General features: G+C 36.2%; 1 protein-coding gene across 1 annotated transcript in view; it reads right to left on the minus strand.

Moving 5' to 3' along the window:
• Positions 1-2021: 2021 nt before the first annotated feature.
• Positions 2022-19720, minus strand: part of SLC16A10 (solute carrier family 16 member 10) — a 63101-nt gene continuing 45402 nt past the window's right edge. Inside the window, exons 4-6 of the mRNA XM_032682587.1 lie at positions 6880-7023; positions 5183-5411; positions 2022-4071 (exon numbers count right to left, since the gene is read on the minus strand). Of these exons, the coding sequence (XP_032538478.1) occupies positions 3836-4071; positions 5183-5411; positions 6880-7023 (609 nt within the window). The 3' untranslated portion in view covers positions 2022-3835. The remainder of the gene's footprint in view (positions 4072-5182; positions 5412-6879; positions 7024-19720) is intronic.

The raw sequence follows: 19720 nt of genomic DNA on the forward strand, positions 1-19720 counted from the left end.
TAGAAAAATAATTGAAATGTTAACGCTGAACAGAAGAAGATCTGGATGAAAGCAATTCTAATTATGTTATCATTTGAAGTCTTGGTTTGAGACTTGTATGGGTCTTCTACTGTAGCCAAAGCAAATCCAACAATACTTACTTTATTAATTAATCATTTAATATTATTGTATAGCATAGATGTAATAATAACCCGAAGGGTTTTCATTATTTGACTCTTTGCTGAACAGCTATATTAAGATTTACAAGGATCTCATACATACTGAAAAGATGTGTCAGCCAGACATGAAGACAATCAAACCTTGCTCAAAAATAGTCTTGGTTTCAAGACTAATTTCTGGTGTATTAATTATAGCATTAAGTAGGACTGGAAATTTCACATCACCATTTTAAGTGAACCTCTCTTGACCGAATTTCTTCTGAAGTTTACCCTGAGAACATTCAATGGAAAAGAAATGATTACTCTGTTTATAGGATGAGAGAGCAATGTCTATGGAAAGTACTCTTATGAACCGTTCTCAAGAGAGGGACACATCAGAATAATTTAAGAGCCTTCTTGAATTAAGTTAATATTTTAATTTTAGAATCTACCAGCCAACAAGATTAAGTCTGGAATGAATTGGGTCATCAAAATATAAGTTCAGCAGGCTTCCCATGAACAGGTTTTCACACCTGAAAATAAATTGCTACAAAAATTTATTTACATTTATTCAGTTAGAATAAAATTGAGTATTCAGTCCTTTTCTCTCCTAGTTTTCAGAAGTGCAACCATTTCAACAATATTTAATCATTTTCATTAATGTAATAAAGAGCTATTTGTTTGGGGGTTTTCTGTGTTGGTTTGGGTTGGGATTTGTTTGGGTTTTTTAAGGGGAGACAGCTAAGCTCATTTTTAAAACCTCAGGGCATACAGAATTCAGTATATTTCTCAGTAAGTTTCTCAATGATTGGTTGGCCTCACCACTAAAAATCTGAATTTTTTTTTCACTTTTAACTATGTCTTATCTAGCTTTAGGACACAAACTCCTTATGTTTTTGTCCAAAAAAAGAGTATTTTCTATTGGACATTTCCCCCATAGATACAAGCTAACAGCAAAGATGCTAACAGAATTCTTCTGCATTAATTTACTTTATCTTCTCTGAGAAGCCTTTCCAATTTTAGCGTTTTTGCAAAACAAGCACTGGCATTAGAAATAGGTTCATTATTCCAACATCACCTCACCACACCAGCATAGCTTCCTTATCCTTAACTCTGCTTCCCTCTCATTTAATACCCCACTCACTAGCTGGTTTTGACATAGTAATGACTCCTAAACAGTTATTCACTCATTGTACCTCCTCCTGGAGTCATTTGTTTGTTGGAGTTTTTTGGTTTTGGGGTTTTTTTAATAAATGCTGTCCTTTATATTTGTGAGCAATATAATGCTTTTCGTTACTCAAATGTGAGAGTTTGGATTTTTATTTTTAAAGGGCATGCCAATAATTAATCCATATTATTGTTATACCATTTCTGTGTCATTTCTAAAACCTAACAACAATTACTTTATATACTCTGCTAGATAATTTATAGAGATACAGAGCAGCAAGTTGGGACCACGTCACAATTACATCAAGATATCTGGTCACAATCATTTCAAATTGCACCAGTGATAAAGAGCAGCCTTGTTTTTGGTTTAAAACTCAACACTAAAACACATGAAATGCAAGATCTGTGATGAACATTAATTTTTCACAACAAAACATTAGGAAATAAGAGGCTTTTACCACACTTACTCAACAACACCTTTTGCGTTGCCCAACTGGAAAATAATACTGAATAACACGTTCTATAGAAACACTCCAGACGAGCAACATCAACTGTTAGCATCACTTTTGTAATGAAGGCAGCATTTCATAGTAATTTTAATTAACAATACTATGCATCTTTTAATGAAAACTTTAGAAGCACTTATGATGTGCCAAAGCACAAGTCCCAGTGAACCTGAAGGGACCTCTGTTTTCCAGATTGGTTTAGAGTTTTTTTCCCCACCTCCAAATCCTTCCCTATACACCTCTAATATTTTAAGATTCAATTATTCAGAGCTCACTCATGTAAAGTCTGCAATAGAAAAAGGGTCTGAGGTTTCATCTACAATAATTAGGATGCCCTGTATATTATATTTAAAGAACTTCCATCAATTGCTAGACGTAAACATTCAATGCAATAGTATTGCCCGTTTGTATCACAAACGTATGTGGGTTTTCTGAGCGGTTTACTACAAAAACACTGGAGAAGGAAAAATAATGAAAACAGAAAAGACAATAAAGGCTATAATTCAAAAAAACAGTATGCCTCCATGGTTTGTGTAAAGAACAAGTACTGTTACTAATTAAGAAAATGCACTTAAATATACACTTTGTCCAGATCACATTTCGTTTACTCTTCACTATGACAGTTCTAAACAAGGAAAGAAAAATTATTGGTATTGAATGGACCTGAAAAAAAGAATGATTAACTATTTCAGTGACTGCTGATCCATATCCACAAATAAGCACTGCACTTAGAAGTGTTTTATGATAAACTGAAAAGCAGTGTTTTCATCTCAAAGTATTATGCTTTTAAATATTTTTCAGAAAAAGAGGTTTTCAGAAACACCTGCTTGACAAACAGTGTGTAATACTTAAGAATACATAGGCAATGGAACCATATGTTTAGGATGTTAAGCAAGAAATAGGACATGCAAAGACATTTCTTTATATTTGAATAAAATATGGAGCTATATCCTACAGGTAATTGAACACAGCTATATAGACCTGTAATCAATCTGCATGTTCACTTAGTGCAAAAATCCTTAATTGATGAACTTTGTTTTAATAGTTCATGTATATTTCCACATTAAAAACAACTTGGTATTGCACTTAGAATGTATCTTTTAAAGCTGTCTTGTTTTTAAGAATAAAAAAAAAAACCCTAACAAGTACAACAGAATAATTTGAAATTCAGTCTAATTCACAATACTGCTCCAAAGAATTAGTCATTACAGTTTCAAAACTATCAACTACTCTGAGGTTTTGCTGAAAAAAAAATTATACACATGCATCTTAATAGTATTGCCTTCAGTAAATAAAAAAAGTCTGTAATTCAGCAGCTTTACTTCTGAACATGTTCACACTCAGAGCTTAGTTTATACATATTCAAAACTTGAGCCCAAGAATTTCATCCTGAACATTCTTTGTTTGGGCTACTGTGAAAGGTGAATGCAAACACAAGTGAGTGTTTTGGCAAACTAAACAGGCTGGGGTATTTAGAGAAAATAAAAAACATGTTTAATAATTTAGTTTTCTAATGAAAAATCATTTCATCAAGAGTTTAGAGAATCAAAAATATGCATGTTCATGTTCATGATACAGAATTATAAAAAGACTGTAAACAGCATGAGAAACTTCAAAAAACAAATCAGTCATAAGAGCTACTACATTATCCAGTATAAACACCCATGGGTGTTGCCTGCATTGGATGGGCCATAGACGTGATTGAAGAATCCTGGGTCAGTGAACCAAAAACAGCTCTCACATTTCCAGAAATCGGTTCTGATGGATTAGAAAAATATTCTCTTCACACACAGAATCACTACACACATACACACTAAAGCTACAAAACTTCAAATACCTTGAAAATGTGTCTTGAGATCAAATTCAACAACTCATCAAGAAAGTTCAATGGTATAAAAGATTCTTATAACAGTTTTGCAATTTGAGCAACAGTTCAAGACTTCTTCAGTGTAGTATAATATCTTCAGCCAAAAAGCAGAAATCAAACTTCAGTAGAGGTCAGGATGGTATAGGGAAAAGAAAGCATCAAATGCCAGATTCCAGTTCTCTGACTGGCTTTTCTGTTGTGTTTGACACCAAAGTGCTTTCATTTTCCAGCATTTTCTCAGTAGTTTCTCCATCAACAGGTTTTGCTCTTTCTTTTAACTTCTGCCGTTCATGGACCCAGGGGATGCAACATAAAATAGCTCCACCAATGAGGGGAGGGACTCCAGCCAGGTAAAATGCTACATCATAGGTGCCCAGCTTATCACGCAGCAAACCTGGAAAGACAGGAAATAACTGCTCATAAATAATGGGGCCTCAGGAATCTACAAACAGGTCTTGGATTCAGAAACCTGAGAGCTGGCACAGATTATAACCACTGACAACCTGATGGCCAAATATACACGTACATATAGGTAGAAAGGTATTCCAGAGTTGATTTGAAAGTAGTAATGAAGAGCTCAGTATATCTCCCCTCAACTGCTTAACTATCACCCATCAAAAACAAGTACAATTTTTCATATTTGAAAGTTGCTCATTTGAGTTTCTCCAGCACTTATATCTTGCCATGACTTGGAGAAATTCTCCCTCTTTTAGTTATAGTTGCCTCTATTAAATGTGCCTCTTCCTCTTATTCTCGATATACTGCATATATTGCATTCAGTAGCCTCTTATTAAAAAGCGTGTTTGCCAATAATTCCCTCTAATTGCTCTCTCCAAATTCCTCCCATTAGTCAAATTCTATTTAAGTATTAATAGCTGTGACAGTATATCCAGATCAGGAAGTACCTAGTCTATGGTGTTCTAGCTTTAAAATGTTGTCCTCTATAATGCTGCATAGTTCAGTTACAACTTACCGAGAACCTTTCAGTAGCACTCACCAGATCTCAGAGTAAATTAGCACTGAAAATCATCAGCGGTAAGGAACACAGCTTTAGCTATTTATACCTCCCAAAGAACTTCTAGTATTCAGCTTCAAAACCTTTACTTCGTCAAACAGTCTCCCATCAAAGAATGAATAAATCTAATTTTGGAATCCAGTTAATTTTTGGATTCTAATCTGGAGTCCTACTCTAACACAGGCGACCCACAGGCTGTCACTTCAATAGCATGGAAAACGTCAGGTCCTAAATCCAACTGGAAACTTACCTTTCTTTTGAGAAATGTTTTACATCTGCATACTTAATGAAAAAGATCGATCAAACTTTGAAGAGTGCAGTAAACTAAAAATCAATGCACAGCAGTTAAATTCACCACATCTTCTCAAGAACGTACCAAGAAAACCTACAATGTCAGTGCACTGCATATGATGTAGGAATGGAAAACATGGCCAAAAAGTCATGCAAACATAGAAACATATTTACAGCTACAGAACATGTCTGTACTCACCTGCAATGGGTGGTCCAACTGTCATAGGGACTGACATGAGTCCTAGTAGAAATCCTATAGCCTGGGAGACATCCTGAGCCCCAACAAGCTCAAAGGCAATAGGAGCCATAATGCAAATGAAGCATCCATCAAATAGGCCCATGAAGAGACATACAGCTATGAGAGCTCCAAAGACATGGCACAGTGGAATCATCATAGACATCAAGCCAATGAAGAAGAATGAGGCCACCTAAACATGACCAAGGAAAAGATATAAAAACACATTGCATCAAATTCACAAATATTAGGGACAGACAAGCTTCCTTGCATTTGTAGTGAATTAAATTATCTGCCTGTATTTGCTTTAAAATACATACACGGATTACCACCATCAGAGGTTACATACCGAGATAAAACAAATACATAATTCATGACAAGTAAAGAAATTGCACTACCCATTTTGCAAGCTTTGAAAATGCATTTGTAATCAACTATCCTGCAGTGACTCTGTAAGGTCATTTCTCATGCACCAAAATTTTTTGAGAAGTTGTTCCCAGCTCTTTCCACAAATGACAGTCACAGAAATATCAAAACTTTAATATAGCTGAAACACTGTAAATAGACTCCTCACTATTGTAATTTAAGTAAAAATATCAGTATTGTGAATGATTACTTCAGGATGCTTATACTCAACAGAAGTGAAACCATTACAATTTTTCTAAAAAAAAAGTGTACTGCTGTAGTCATGCATACTTACAAAGATTTTCCAATATAACCTTAGATTATTTATTTGTTTTAGACTAAAGGAATAAAACTGTCTTTCAGCAAAATAAAACAGAATTAAAAAGAAAATAAAAAAGGTAATAGTTTTGCCTGTGGACCATCCATATAAAAGCATAGGAAATCAATGTCCCAAACACATCAGGAAATCTAAGTTTTTCTATGACAACAAATACTCCAGGAAGGTAATTATTTCCTAAGAAATTTTGTTTTCCATAATGCAGTGCAGACAACATCCACTAGATGCCTCCCTTGCTATTCATTCTAAAAGACCAAATGGAGAACACCTCGCGGTTGCCAACAGGCAAGTGGACTAAAGCTTTTCCAAAATCCCACATTCTGCCTTAAAAAAATATCGTTTATAAGTGCGGAGGGAAAGAAGTGTATATCCTCCTTCATCCCCAAGCTTCAGCATTTCTGGAAGCTGTGACTCCTTCTGCAAAATCTCCTCAATTAAGCACCTCTTAAGTTCCCATGGCCATACCACTGCATACTATACTCAGAACATACTTAGGACCAAATCAGCACCTATCAAAGATCAAGAAGAGAGATCCAAAATCCTTAATAGAGGAACATGTGGAAAAAAAATTAACGTTTCTGCAACCGTTATGAAATTACGGGATAAAACAGAGAAAGCAGAATCTAGAGAATCCCCAGAGGTTCTCACTCACATGCTAATGATTAGTAATTTCTTCCAATCCTAGCTGAAAACAGCAAGCAGGAAACATTTTCTTAGCATTAAAAATAAAAGTCAGATTCATAAACTTTACACCAAAGGCTCCTAGTATCAAACACCATACATTGAATTTCCCAGAGTTTTGAAACTTTTCAAATTTGAATTTCCAATCAGTTAGTTCTGCTTACTTATTAGTAGTACCTGAAACCAAAGCTTTCAGAATACACAGTTCTGAAGGAATATAAAAATAATAAAAACATACCTGTAAATAAATTTTTTTTGCACCAGGAATATAATCAGCAACTCTGCCAAAGATCAACCTGCCAACTCCTGAAGTAATGCCCAGACACAGCAGAAGTACCTCTTCTGGCACACTGTCACCAAATCTGTCTTTTACATGATTCATCTGTTTAAAAAGAAGGTTGAGAAAATAAATTTGCTTTAGAATTAAAAGATAGACCTTGGAAAACTTGAGTTAAATAGAAGTTAATCTGTGAATCTCAGATTTACAAATTCAGCTACAAATGGTCATCTACATTACTCTGCTTTCACAGATTTTAGAACAGGTAGGCTCTGTCTAATACCAAAAAAAAAAAAAAAAAAAAAGAGAGAGATCTTAGAACAGTTCTCCCCAGCCACTTTCAATTTACTAGTCATATTTATAATGTAACATAGAATCCACAAGGGCTGACTGAAACTGGCTGCTTCCCTGGCCAGGGCAGACTCAGAGGTGTGAAGGTACTGAGTGATTAATTGGAATCACTGCAATACTGCTCTGTGCAGTAAGACAGAGACACAGGCTACCAAACTTGCAACACAGCTCAGGGCAGGAGCAAGAAGCAGAGAGCTGGAGACCAGACAACACAAGTAAGAAACCAGACAATGCAAGTAGGAGAGGCCCTCCAGAATGCCTCATCCTGACATCCACAACCACCACTATGATGTTCAGGGGCAAGGAGGCAGAGGAGCAGGAACCACTTGCAACGCCAAATACAACAGCAAGCACTTCCTCGAGAGGGTACAGCTACAGCAGCGACGAACAAGGCAGCCTGGAAGAATGAATTATCAGCCACTTCAACCTAAAGAACTAAGGCAACTGATCAATGGTCCTGACCCCTGTATCAGTCATTACAACTTTAAAGTTGTTAAAAAAAAATAAAAAATTACCAAGGCTTGATGGATTTTTTATAGTCTCTCGGGTTCCACAGTGGATTATGTTTGTTTGTGTGTTTTTGTGGTTTTTAAATCAACCCCAAAGACCAGAAATTACCCACAGGGAAGATTTTTTTGCACTATTACCTTTTGAAATACATTTGCCAATACCAAATATGCCAAAGGGGGCATTAGAAGATGTAGAAGTCATTTGCACAGCCCTGCAAACTCTGTGCTCATAAGTAGTTCTGAACAAGAAAGTAAAGACTCAGAAGCGTGAAAGAGCAAAGAGAAGAAACAGATTTTAAGTAAAGATGTAGTAAAAACATTTGAGAGTCAGGGTAACCAGAGGCTGACAGACCCAGATAGTAAAAGCTGCACACCAACTTGTTATTAAATCTGACTATGTGATATCACTTCGAACAAGTGAACCCTTAATTTTCTATCTGTAAAATTTAAAAGTTCCATTTTAGTAAACACTTCTAAAGCAAAATAGTCTAGATTCTTTTCTGGCAAGAATGTTAATATACAAGCAGTGCCTTTTTTTCCAACATAAGAAAATTACTATCACTAGCAAATCCTGTTTAAGTATAAAATCTTTTGGCCACAGAAAGCCTATTAAATCCAATATTAATTTGTCCCATATAACTGATTTTGTAAGAAAGGGGGAAAAATATAAGGGTTAGTGGGTTTGGTTTGGTTTTAAAGAATTCCTTCTAACTTAAAAAAAATAGAAAGAGAATGCATCTGTCTTCAATTTAAGTTTATTTTTCTCTTTGCTTTTTGAGACACACTTGGGAACAGAATCTGATGAAATTTTTCATCTGGAATGATATTTAAACATAAAAGATAAGCTGTTCTTTTTATTCCCTTTCCATCAAAGGTGAGAAGAAGAAAAGCTGGCAGTTTTCCCACCCCTACCTTCATGTGCCTGTCAACACCTGCAGGCTGGCCCAGCTGGCAAGAGAAGCCAAGGTGTTTTATGCTATTCTTGTCACCTGTTCCATGTGTTTGCAGCCTCTAGCTTGTTTAATTAGCAGGCCTGATTCATCTGCTCCCTAGAGACTTTTCAAGAGGTAAGATAAAGCTCCATATCTAGATAACTTTTAACCCTGCACCTGCAACTCAGTAACTAGGTTTCTCAAAGCAGCACGCAGGGTGAAATGCTGTCCTCTTAGATCAATGGGGAAAAAAAAAATACTGGATTCAATCAACTCCTTAATCAGGAAAAAAACCACTACTCATCTCAAACTTCAAATATCTGAATTAGCTTTTTTTTTTTTTTAAGCTTTCACTGTTTTTAAGTGCATCATAACCTTAAAGAAAGCTTCTAACTAGATGTAAGGAGAAACTTTTTCCCCAGGAGGGCAGTGGCACAGGCTGCCCATAGAGCTTGTTCAGTCTCCTTCCTTGGAGGTTTTCAGGCCCAAGTGTACAAAGCCCTGAGCAACCTGGTCTCATCCTCAGATTCTTAACAGCATATTCAGCCTTCAGTGGTGCAGTCACTAGGTAAGCTTTAATCAACAGCAGTATTAACTAAATGTCTGGAAATACAGTGATTCAGGATTAATTCACTACTGTAAGTGCTAACTCATTAAGGACTTAGAGACACTTATTAACTATAGGTTAAATATCTTTATGATGAAGTAGTTCAAACAAGATTCAGATTTCTGCAGATTTTTAGCTGCTAGAACTACTCAAAAATCCCATGATGAGCAATTGCTTGTGAACCTTCTCAGGCAGCATTTCATGCATTAACGTTCCTGTCACTGCAGAATTATACAAGTTGTAATTGTATGACTCTTTAGGCAGTATAGATACTTTAGGCAGTATAGATACCGCAGTCAAATGGGGACCCAGGCATACAAAGCATTTCCGAAGCATTTTCCTATGGGTTCTGCTGCTTCTCAGTAATGTGGCTGGCTCTTCACTGCTGAATCGCAGGTCTGATTTTTCCACACGTAGAAAAGATCTAGTTGGCTCAGGCAAAATTACATCCCAGACTAGCACAGCTTCTTTATTTTTAAAGCTAGAATTTATCTTCATACAATCCAGTTTTCCAAATCAAGACATAGACAGTGAAGAATATAACTGAATGCATCCCTGGCACCAGCATTCTACCTGTGCTCTCTATCATCAGGGTAACATGCACAGATCTTATTGCCCAAATTCTCATTACTGTTAGAATGAGACTAGAAGAAATATTAGCCACTACATATGGCTGGAATACTTTCAGATTTATAGTCTTGGTTAACCTCTCTCCATCCAACTAATACCAGATTTTGCCAAGACTTTCCCTTCACTGCACATACAATTCAGCTGTATTCATGCAGTAAATCAAAGACAGCAATCTGAGCAGAGCTGTAGCTCTTTTTCTTTTCCAAACACAAAGAACTTGAATCTGAAGAAGTGGTTATGAGCTAGCAAGAAACAACTCTTTCTCTGTCAACTGTTTTCTTCCCATGTATATTCCATTTTGGGGATTCCCAATGAAGCACAGCCTTAGTAGGCTAAATATAATACAGTCTTTCTCACCGAAAGAGATGCCCAACAGCAACATATAACCTAGAAAACTCTGAAGAAAACAGCGAGTTTAATGCGCTCAGTTACTGATTCAAGTCCTTACGTCTGACACTTTCATTCAAGACAAGTGTAAGAAAAAAAGCAAATGCTTATGGGGTACTGCTGGTACCATTCATATATTGGAGATACTATTCCTAACTGCTGCAAATTAAGTTTCCTGAAAGAGCTGAAAGGGTGTAGAGGCCTAGATGATAAGGGGGCTAATGTGTATGTCTCAGACACCGATAGCCACATAGCTCTGGAAACAACCAAGGATTGTTGGTAGTAACAGCCAAGGATTGTTGGTAATAACACACTGTGAGAAAGAACAGGATGTGGCTGGAGAAGGGGGCCATATGGAGAGAGGGCAGCACTTTTCCAGGACAAATGTCCTTGTTCTAGCTCTAAGAGATAAGCGTAACGGTGCAATGCATCAGAATGAGGCTGAGAAGCAGGCATGGACTGTAGGGAAAAAGCAAGATTAAAGACATCAGAATCCCTCTGATCCACTTCCAGAAAGGTCTAAAAGAACAGGCTGCACATGATAAGCAACTAATTTGCATAGAAAATGAGAAATCTCCAGGGTAGAGAGAAGTACCCCTATCAAGTCCATGCAGTGCCCCCAAAACCCTGGACATCCCCATCACCTGGATTGATTGACACTGGAACCAGGACTGACTGGGGCTTTGTTTCTTTCTTCCTTCTTTCCTTTCTTACACTCTTTAATTCATCTCTCTCTCTTCTCTATCACTTTATCCAAAACTCACTGCCATGTGTTTATCTAGGAGATCAGAGACCAACATACCAATTTCCATGCCAAGTGTGTAATTTACTAATAAAACTTTGTAAACTTTTGCAGACCCTCTCACTTGTTTTGTTCCTTTTGAACATGAGCTTCTATCAATCCTAGGTGCTTCCTTCCCTGTAAGGGTGGAGCCACAAGAGACAGCATAAAGAAATGGGCATAAGCACACTGGTGGATTGGTGTGGCTTGGGTGTCAGCAGCAAGACAGATAAGGCACACACATATCTGAGGAAGCTCGCAGTGACTGAGAACAAGAACAAGGAATAAAGCCAGGAATCCGCAAGAACTGAACTGTAACATACACAAGGGGTGAGAGTTAAACTGTTGGATAACTTACTCTTTTTAAAATTATCATTTGTGATTACAATCCATAATTTAGAGTCTCAGTTCTATCTGTTTCTTGTGGCCTAAAACAGTGTTTCAGGGCTTATTTTACTCTCAAAATTCAACTAGCCACTATGTCCAAAATTAGCTACTATCAGCAAGTCCTAGAGAGTTACAGGTCAATCACATTAACTTGAATTTCCAGAATAACAGCAGAAAAGGAAACAAAACCAGAACTATTTGTAAACATCTAGCAGGTAACATCACAGTCTAAGGATCAACACAGATTTGTGGGGAAAAAACCCAAAAAACCCTAATTTCTCTCTATTACGTGGTGGGTAGCAAACCTTGCCTACAGGGGTAAGGGCAGATGTAACAAATCTTGACTTTGGCCAGCATTTAGGAATTCTTATGAGCCAGTTTAGAATACATGTCTTAAACGAAACAATTGTAAAGATGGATGTTCAAATGTTTGGAAAGGCTATTTCGAAATAGTGATTCACTGCAAAACTGAATATGCCAAAGAAGGCACAACCAAAACCTTCCCCAATGTATTGCTATTTAACATTTCCATTAATGATATGGACAGTGAAATAAATAATATACTTTTAAATCTGCAAATTACATCAAATTATGAATATGGCAGGCACTGTAAAGAAAAAGACTGGAATTCAAAATGATCTTGGCAAACTGGCATCTCAGTCAATAATGTGAAATTAGTTATTAATTCATAATGTTTTTATGGAAATTAAACTATATTGAAAAAACACTGAGGCAAAAAAATCAGGTGCATGAATACAAGATGGAAGAATGCTCTGGCAACAGCTCTTTAGAAAGGAAACTAAAGGTTTAGCAAATTAAAACTTCAGCATGTTCCAATAATGTCATATTACAAAAGTAATAAAAGACATGAATTCATTACATGATGTGACCTTCACATACTGCTCAGTACCAGTAAGGGCTCAGCTGAGTTTTTATGTCCTGTTTTGTCCATTACTCATTATTAAAGACATGGACCATGTGTACAGAATACAAAAGACCTGGCAATAAGCAGAAATTTGACAACTATGACCTGTGAAAAAAAAGATTTTTAAAAAGAAATATTAAAAAAGGTCCTACACCAAAGTCTGTACTCAAAAAAATTGAGTAAATTGGATGAAGTACTGGCATACCTCCAGTCTTATTTTCTGTCATTCCTGGAGTGATTTGATGGATGTCTTAGAATAGTCACAAATGCATACTTATTGAGGGTTAAAACTTAAAAAAATCTTTGTTTAGCTCTAGCTTGGCAAAACTCTGCTGTACCTTTGATTAAAAGTAACCTTATGACTGGAGGAAGCAATTTCCTGACATTATTACTTATGTTACACTTCTAAAGAGTTAAGTAATTCTTTTCAAATCATTGTGGTATTTACTAATGTGATATAGTGTTTTCAGTTTACAATTTATGTAATTAAAAGTGAGCACATTACATGATGTTCTACGGCTATGAAATTATGGAATATCAAAACTATGGATTAAGATATCCTACACAAACACCCAAAAAACCAAGAATATATTTCATTAACCTCTGATGATTAATATCGTATGTACTGGACTTCTTAAAAAAAAAATCCACACTTTCTGGCTAATAGTTTTAAACACCATTTAAGATGGATTATCAAAGTAGCTAATAAAAGTGAAGCAACTAAAACCTAATATAGCAACTCCATCCCCTTTATAATATTAAATTAAAAGCTTATAGTATGGATTAATTTTATTTAGCATACTTCAGTAAAATTTTAATACAAGTCTGCTGCTTCACATCCAGTTTAGTCTTCCTCAACTCTAAAAAAAGAAAAATATTCCTATTGTACTATTCACTTTAGGGATGATAATGCTTTGGCCTTGACTTTCAAACAAATATGGTCAGATTTCAATACTCTAGCTTAAAAATAACAAAAATAAACCCCAAGAAGAGGAATATAGCAGCATATACTATTTGTGCAGAAAGAAATGGAAAGACAGCCTAACAAAAGTGATTTTCTTAAATCAAGATCTATTAGTAGTTACAGTTACTTCACTTAAGTACCCAATTTCTTTCCTTATTTTTGCCTATATTAGACATCACTGGAAATATTACATAGATTTTACAGAAAGTATACATTTAGCTTCTGACAGTTCAGTTCAGCAACAGTGAAGGTAAGTTTACAACTGAATATATGGGAAGACAAATGGGACTGTGTATTGACCAACTAAATGATATAGTAAGTATGAAAAGAGAACTGCTAACACACCACTACAATACGAGAAGCAAGACCTTTATTACAATATTGTGTTAGCTACAGCATTTACATTTCACAAAAAGGATGTCTTCTCACTTCTTAACTTAAGGTGTTTTTCTTAGACAGCTAACCTTCCAAATTGATAAAAAAAAAAAAAAATTCTTTGAGAGGCAATTTGGAAGCTTGATCCCAATGCTCCAAATTGCTCTGTGGAGAAGCTTCTTGGACCATAAGGACTAGTCAGTCAAACTAAACATCCTCAAGTCAAGTGAGAAGAGTATCCCTCAGCTTAAAAGATGTTTTAAAAGACAGCTATGAGACTGATTTAAGATCTCTGGAATCTGCCAGACTAAAAAATTTACCAGTAGAGTTCTTCTGTAACTACTCAGACAGGAAGGTGACAATGGCAAAGAGAAACAATGGAAGCTAGACTAAGATCAGAATGAAAATAAGTATTTATTTGCATCAGTGAAAGTAATTAGCCAGGAACAAACAGCTTTTACAAAAGGACAGGTTTTCATTTTACAGAAGAGTGCTGCTACCTCAAGTAAATTTTTCAGCTCACCAGTAGAATTAACAATAAGATTACCAGACAAGATTGTCAAAAGGCAGCTTCTTAGAGTAGCCCCTTTAAAAATTACAAATATAAAGATTTTATTTCTTGCATATCTTGAAGAACAACACAGTAAGCAACTTAGAGTCAACTGGTTAGTAAAATAGGGATTCATTATCTGCCTACATGCTACAATGCTATTGTCATGTCCTAAGAGAGGTTGACTCTACAACAGAATTTGTGCTTCTGTGTTTAAGGAGTCTGCTCAGGACTAGACTCCTTAAACGCAGAAGTTAGATGAGTAAGATCAAAACTGATTCTCAAACCTCTATTCAGCCACCAGGACATCCGTGACACTTCAGAATTAGAAATCTACTTGTGGACACGGTCATAATCACCTCAGCTTTCACAGACCTGAGTGAAGTACCTTATTCATTCTACTGGGAAACAGAAGAAAGCTCTCACAAGGGTCTCAATTCCACTTGCAAGTCCCAAATACACTGCCAAATATCTACCAGACCAGGGTCTGAGAAATTGAGTCAAGTAGTCAAATTTTCATTTAAAACACAACAAAAAGATGATGATATCCTCTCCTCCTCATACAGAGATACAGTCCTTACTCAGGATACAAACATTTCCCTTTTTTCTTCTGCCTGAAGCAATCCAAAACCACCTCTCCCTTTCCCTAGGAAATACTATGCTCAGAAGTAATGACTAATTTTAACTCAATCATCAGGATACAGATATTTATGCTCTGGGTTTTTTTCCCGCCTGGACTAATCCAAAACCACCTCTCTCTTTTCCTAGGAAATATTCTGCTCAGAAGTAATGACAAATTTTAACTCAATCATCAGAAAAGAATACGAAAAATAGCTCACAACCTGACAGTTACTGGCAATCAAATAGAAAAAGCTAGGTTCTGAGATTTCCTCAAAGGAAGAATCAAAACACATCGTAAAAAATTCACAGATCTGAACAGGATTTAAAAAGCAAAGAGGGTTTCTATGCAGCTCTTCTTGGAGCAGAAACTGGACACAAAAGCTGGTCTGCATATGACTGAAGGTATTTGGCAATTAGTTTCTGTTACTTTGTAGGAGGGTAGCAGGGAAAAAACATCAGCTGTGATCTCAGGCTTCTGGGCACTTGAGGAGTTTGAAGAGTTTAGTTCAGGTCAAAATGCTTCAAACATTCAAAACCAAGATGCTGAGTTTACCATTAAAATAGCATTAAAAAAAAAAAAACAACACACAATTTACTCTGACTTCTATGCTCTATCTGCTATTAGAATGGTTTGTATTACATCCTAGTACAGTAACTAATGCAGCATTAGAGATTGATACAAAGGAAATCACAATGTAACTCAGAGCTTTCAATCTGCCAGCATTGCAGACCTGAAGAAGGCTCCTTTCCTCTTATCCTTTTAATTTCTACGTGAGTATACCTGCTACCTATTTTTTTTAAACTTTCATTTACCTTTACTTCTCAAAAAATCAGAAAATATCAGTTTTATTCTTTTCCATTTCTATTCTTTCTGAAACTATATTTTTTATTCATCTCCACTACTTGTTTGAAAAGCATAGCTTAAATACACTGTCATAACAATCACAAGGATAAAATAGGAATTAATTTAATTCTTTCTCCCACCCCCACCCCCACTGTCCAAAGTGGGCAATCTAACCAAGAATAAATACTGCCAGGTCAACATCGAGGAATACTGAAAAAGAAATGGGTGCACAGGATAATTACAGAAGTGGATAAAGGGGGAAAATTTCACTAACCTGGGCAGTCAAACTGCAGCAGATGTTGAGATCTGAAGGGAGATAAATGCAAAGATTAGAAAAGCAAGTAAAGCATGGGGAGCCACTGAAGACTTTGGGTCTCAGAGGTATCTGCTTAATAATTACATTGGACCTTTACAAAACCAGAGCCTTGTTAGTCTTCCACTGGAGACAGAAATATGATAAAGTGGATGAGAAAGGTAATAGTGCTAAAATTGACAGTTATACCTACAGTACCGAGAAATATCTGTTTGACACACAGTTATCTGTTAGTACTGGACATAATTTAAGAGATACTGTCCTACCACTACAAAACAGACTAACAGCAGATTCTGGGAAATAAAAGATGTAGTAGACCTCAGACAAATGACTGATGTAGATGTGAAGAAATGAGAATTCTTGAACAGCAGCCCATAAAAGCAAGTGAATGTAGTGATGGAAACTGAATTTTCCAGTTTCAGGAAAAAATATTGAGACACACCAATTAGATATTAAGCATTACTTTACATAACATTCTAAAAGTAGCAAATTTATGACATAATACAGGTGGTTCACAAAACACAGACAGTACTTACCTTACAAGAACTGAATTTCTTTAAGAGCTGTTACGTGTATGCACTTTAACTTATGAAATCTGCATATCCACGGTGAAGTTTAGAGATTTTTGGTTAAGAGTCCATACAGACTTTTCACCATGTTCTGCACACAGACATAAAAGACAGCATTTATCTCTGTGCTTCTATTTGTCTCCAATGTGGAATCCAGGAGCATAGGAATTAAAGGGAGGAGAGAGGTGCAGGACTAGGACTGTACACACAGAATGCACAACCTGACCAGCTTCGCTTATTGCAAGGTATAGAGCTCCATTCTCCTATGGCTCCTTGAGCAATTCTCCCACTACAAAGGACACAGAGCAACTGCCACTGTCTGTGTAGAGACGACCCCTCTTACAAGGACAGCAACTGAAACACTGGTTTCTCAAATGAAGAGTCTAATTTAGAGATGTCACATCTGACAATATTTAGGGAACACGATGTCAGTAGGGGAGGCTTGAAGAGTTACAAATATATTTGCAAGCAGTGTTATAGATGATGACTAGGGTCTTATCAGGCAGAACTATTGCAGTGAGATTCATCCTGACTATCCTAGCTTATCCTGATACAGCAGAGTTCAAAACTGCTTCAAGAATCTTAGGTGGTTTCCATACCCCCTTCATATTTTCCTGAGTAATTCCTCCAAGTGACCCAATGCTTTTGCTTGGGGAGGGTGCAGTTCACAAGTGGAAAAATGTCAATTTTTGTGTATCGGCAGAATAGAGAAAATGTTTTGTCCTGAATAAGTAAGGCCTCTCATAAACTTCCAGAGTATATGGAAGTGAATCCAGTTTTCAAACTACATAGCAAGAATTTCAGATAAATTCCTAGGAAAACTGTGACTACAGAGGATCTTTCAAGAACTCAGCTGTTCATTTGTCCAAGTTGATTGCACAAGTCAACAGTTTTTATTGGCACATATTCTTGGGAGCAAAGGTTCAATCACTGAATTTTCACAGCAGAATCTGATCTCTTATTAACAAAAACAAGACACATCACTGATACAGAGTGAGAAATGGGCAGAGAAAAGTCAAAATAGCTGGCTTGTAAAGAACAGAGCTGAAGGTCAAGTCATCCTGGTTCAATTTAAGAAGGTAGTCCAAGGTGATAAAGTAGTTGTAGAACAGTTAAATCACACAGAGGCACAGAACTTACACTATAGACCAGAAGCGTGGGGGAATGAAATCTGGCAACAGAAGTCTGTGTCATCTGTAATCCATATCAGCAAGTCCTCCTGCTAATTTTTATATTTCTAAAGTGAAAAAGATTACTTTTATCTAAAGAACATGAAAAAAAAACGGATTTTCCAGCAAAAGATAAGTAACATAGACCAGTACATAGCACTATCTTTTTGTCCAAGGACAGACTACGTGGGCACAGCACTAGACTCAGCAACTCCAAAGTAAAAAACACAGAAGATCTGGAGACAGGCTAAGCCACCCAGGGGACAGATTAATATTTATCCAAGTTGTCTGATTTTGTGATGAAGCCAAGAAAGTGAGTTTGTTTATATACATTAAGAAGTTCTTATGACTAACATGTACTCTACAGAGATTCCAAATAGCTTCATGCCTCTCCCATGAATAAAAATGCTTGGAAGCATCTTTACTTTTCATTCTGAGGTGCATTTTCTTTTCCAATATAGTTTATGAGAATCTTAGAGCAGAGTCTGTTTCTCAGTGGCAATATTTTGTTTCCAAGCATTGTCTGCAGTCCAGTCTCACTTCCCTGTTCCTTGGAGTTCCAGCTGAACTTATTCCTGGCAATGCAGATTTCAGTGAAGCAATGAGACACTGGATCTTCAGTATCTATCTACAGAAGACATTAAATCCAGTACTTATCTCCTCCCAAGACAGACTCTCACAAGAAAGTTGTTGGAAAAAATGGCCAGACACACATCATTTTTTCATATCTTAAACATGAAGCAAACAGACACAGAACACATAAACTCCACACAGCTACTGCTTACCAAAAATCTCTACATATACAAGGATGCACCCATCATGGAATATGATCGTGGATAAGCATCAAAAGGAGAAGTCAGATTAACTCAGTAAATTAAGAAATAGGTAGCAAAGCAAGGTGCAAAATACTGAAATCTTTTTCCTGAGCTATTCTGAAGTTTTAAAAGTACAGTCAGCGTCATGGTAACTTCCACACTGCATATCAATTAATGAGTAGCTTTGTATACAAGCCTGTAGCCATATCTGAACAGCAAGCCTAATTTTCAAATATATCTAGTAATTCTTTAGGAGTATTTCCTTTGCTAAAAAATATTTCAACATAGAAAGGTAACCTTTATCAATACATATTTCTATTGCATTATCTACAATCTAGCTGCTTTTGTTAAAAAAAGTAAAACACATAAGAAATATATGCAATATTTTGTTCAACTATTCAGTTGTTAAATTCAGTTTTTCATCCTGCAAGGGGTAAGACACTATAAATAAGGCAGGGCCTATCATTAGCAAGAGGCATTGAATAAAAGTAACTGCTAAATTAAACTATATTTGTCCCAAGACAAATTACTACAGGACTGAAACACTGCATTAAAAGTGTTAAGATGAAATTCTCAGTCCTACTAGTATTCCTAGTAGTGGCTGAATATTGCTACATCAAAAGACAACACAATACTGGGTCCCTTCTTTCGAAAGTGTGTCATAATTAATACAGTCCTAAACGCATACCGAAACTTGGTAGTGACCTTGGTCACTGCTTAGAGAAGACTAGGCAGCAATAGTATTTCTTTTTAAGCAGTATTTCTTTTCAACGTGGCTAAGTAAAGTACAAAAAGCAACAATGTATCTTTTAACCTACCTGGCATGTGACTTTGTATCAAAGTTTAATGGAATTGACCTAACAAGCTCATAAGAATTAAGGATGCATGATTCTGATTAAGTAAATATTTTCTAAGGGTAAAAGAACAACACTAAACCCTTCAACATCAGACTGACTGCTGAAAAACAGAAGTTCTCTATTTATTATCAAAACAAGCACAGGACAAGTGACACAGAGAGTAGGTACGCTTTCTTTCAAATGTACTTAATCATTTCCTTGTAAGATAGTCCTTAC

This window comes from Chiroxiphia lanceolata, chromosome 3, assembly GCF_009829145.1.
Source record: "Chiroxiphia lanceolata isolate bChiLan1 chromosome 3, bChiLan1.pri, whole genome shotgun sequence".
Classification (NCBI taxonomy): Eukaryota; Metazoa; Chordata; class Aves; order Passeriformes; family Pipridae; genus Chiroxiphia; species Chiroxiphia lanceolata.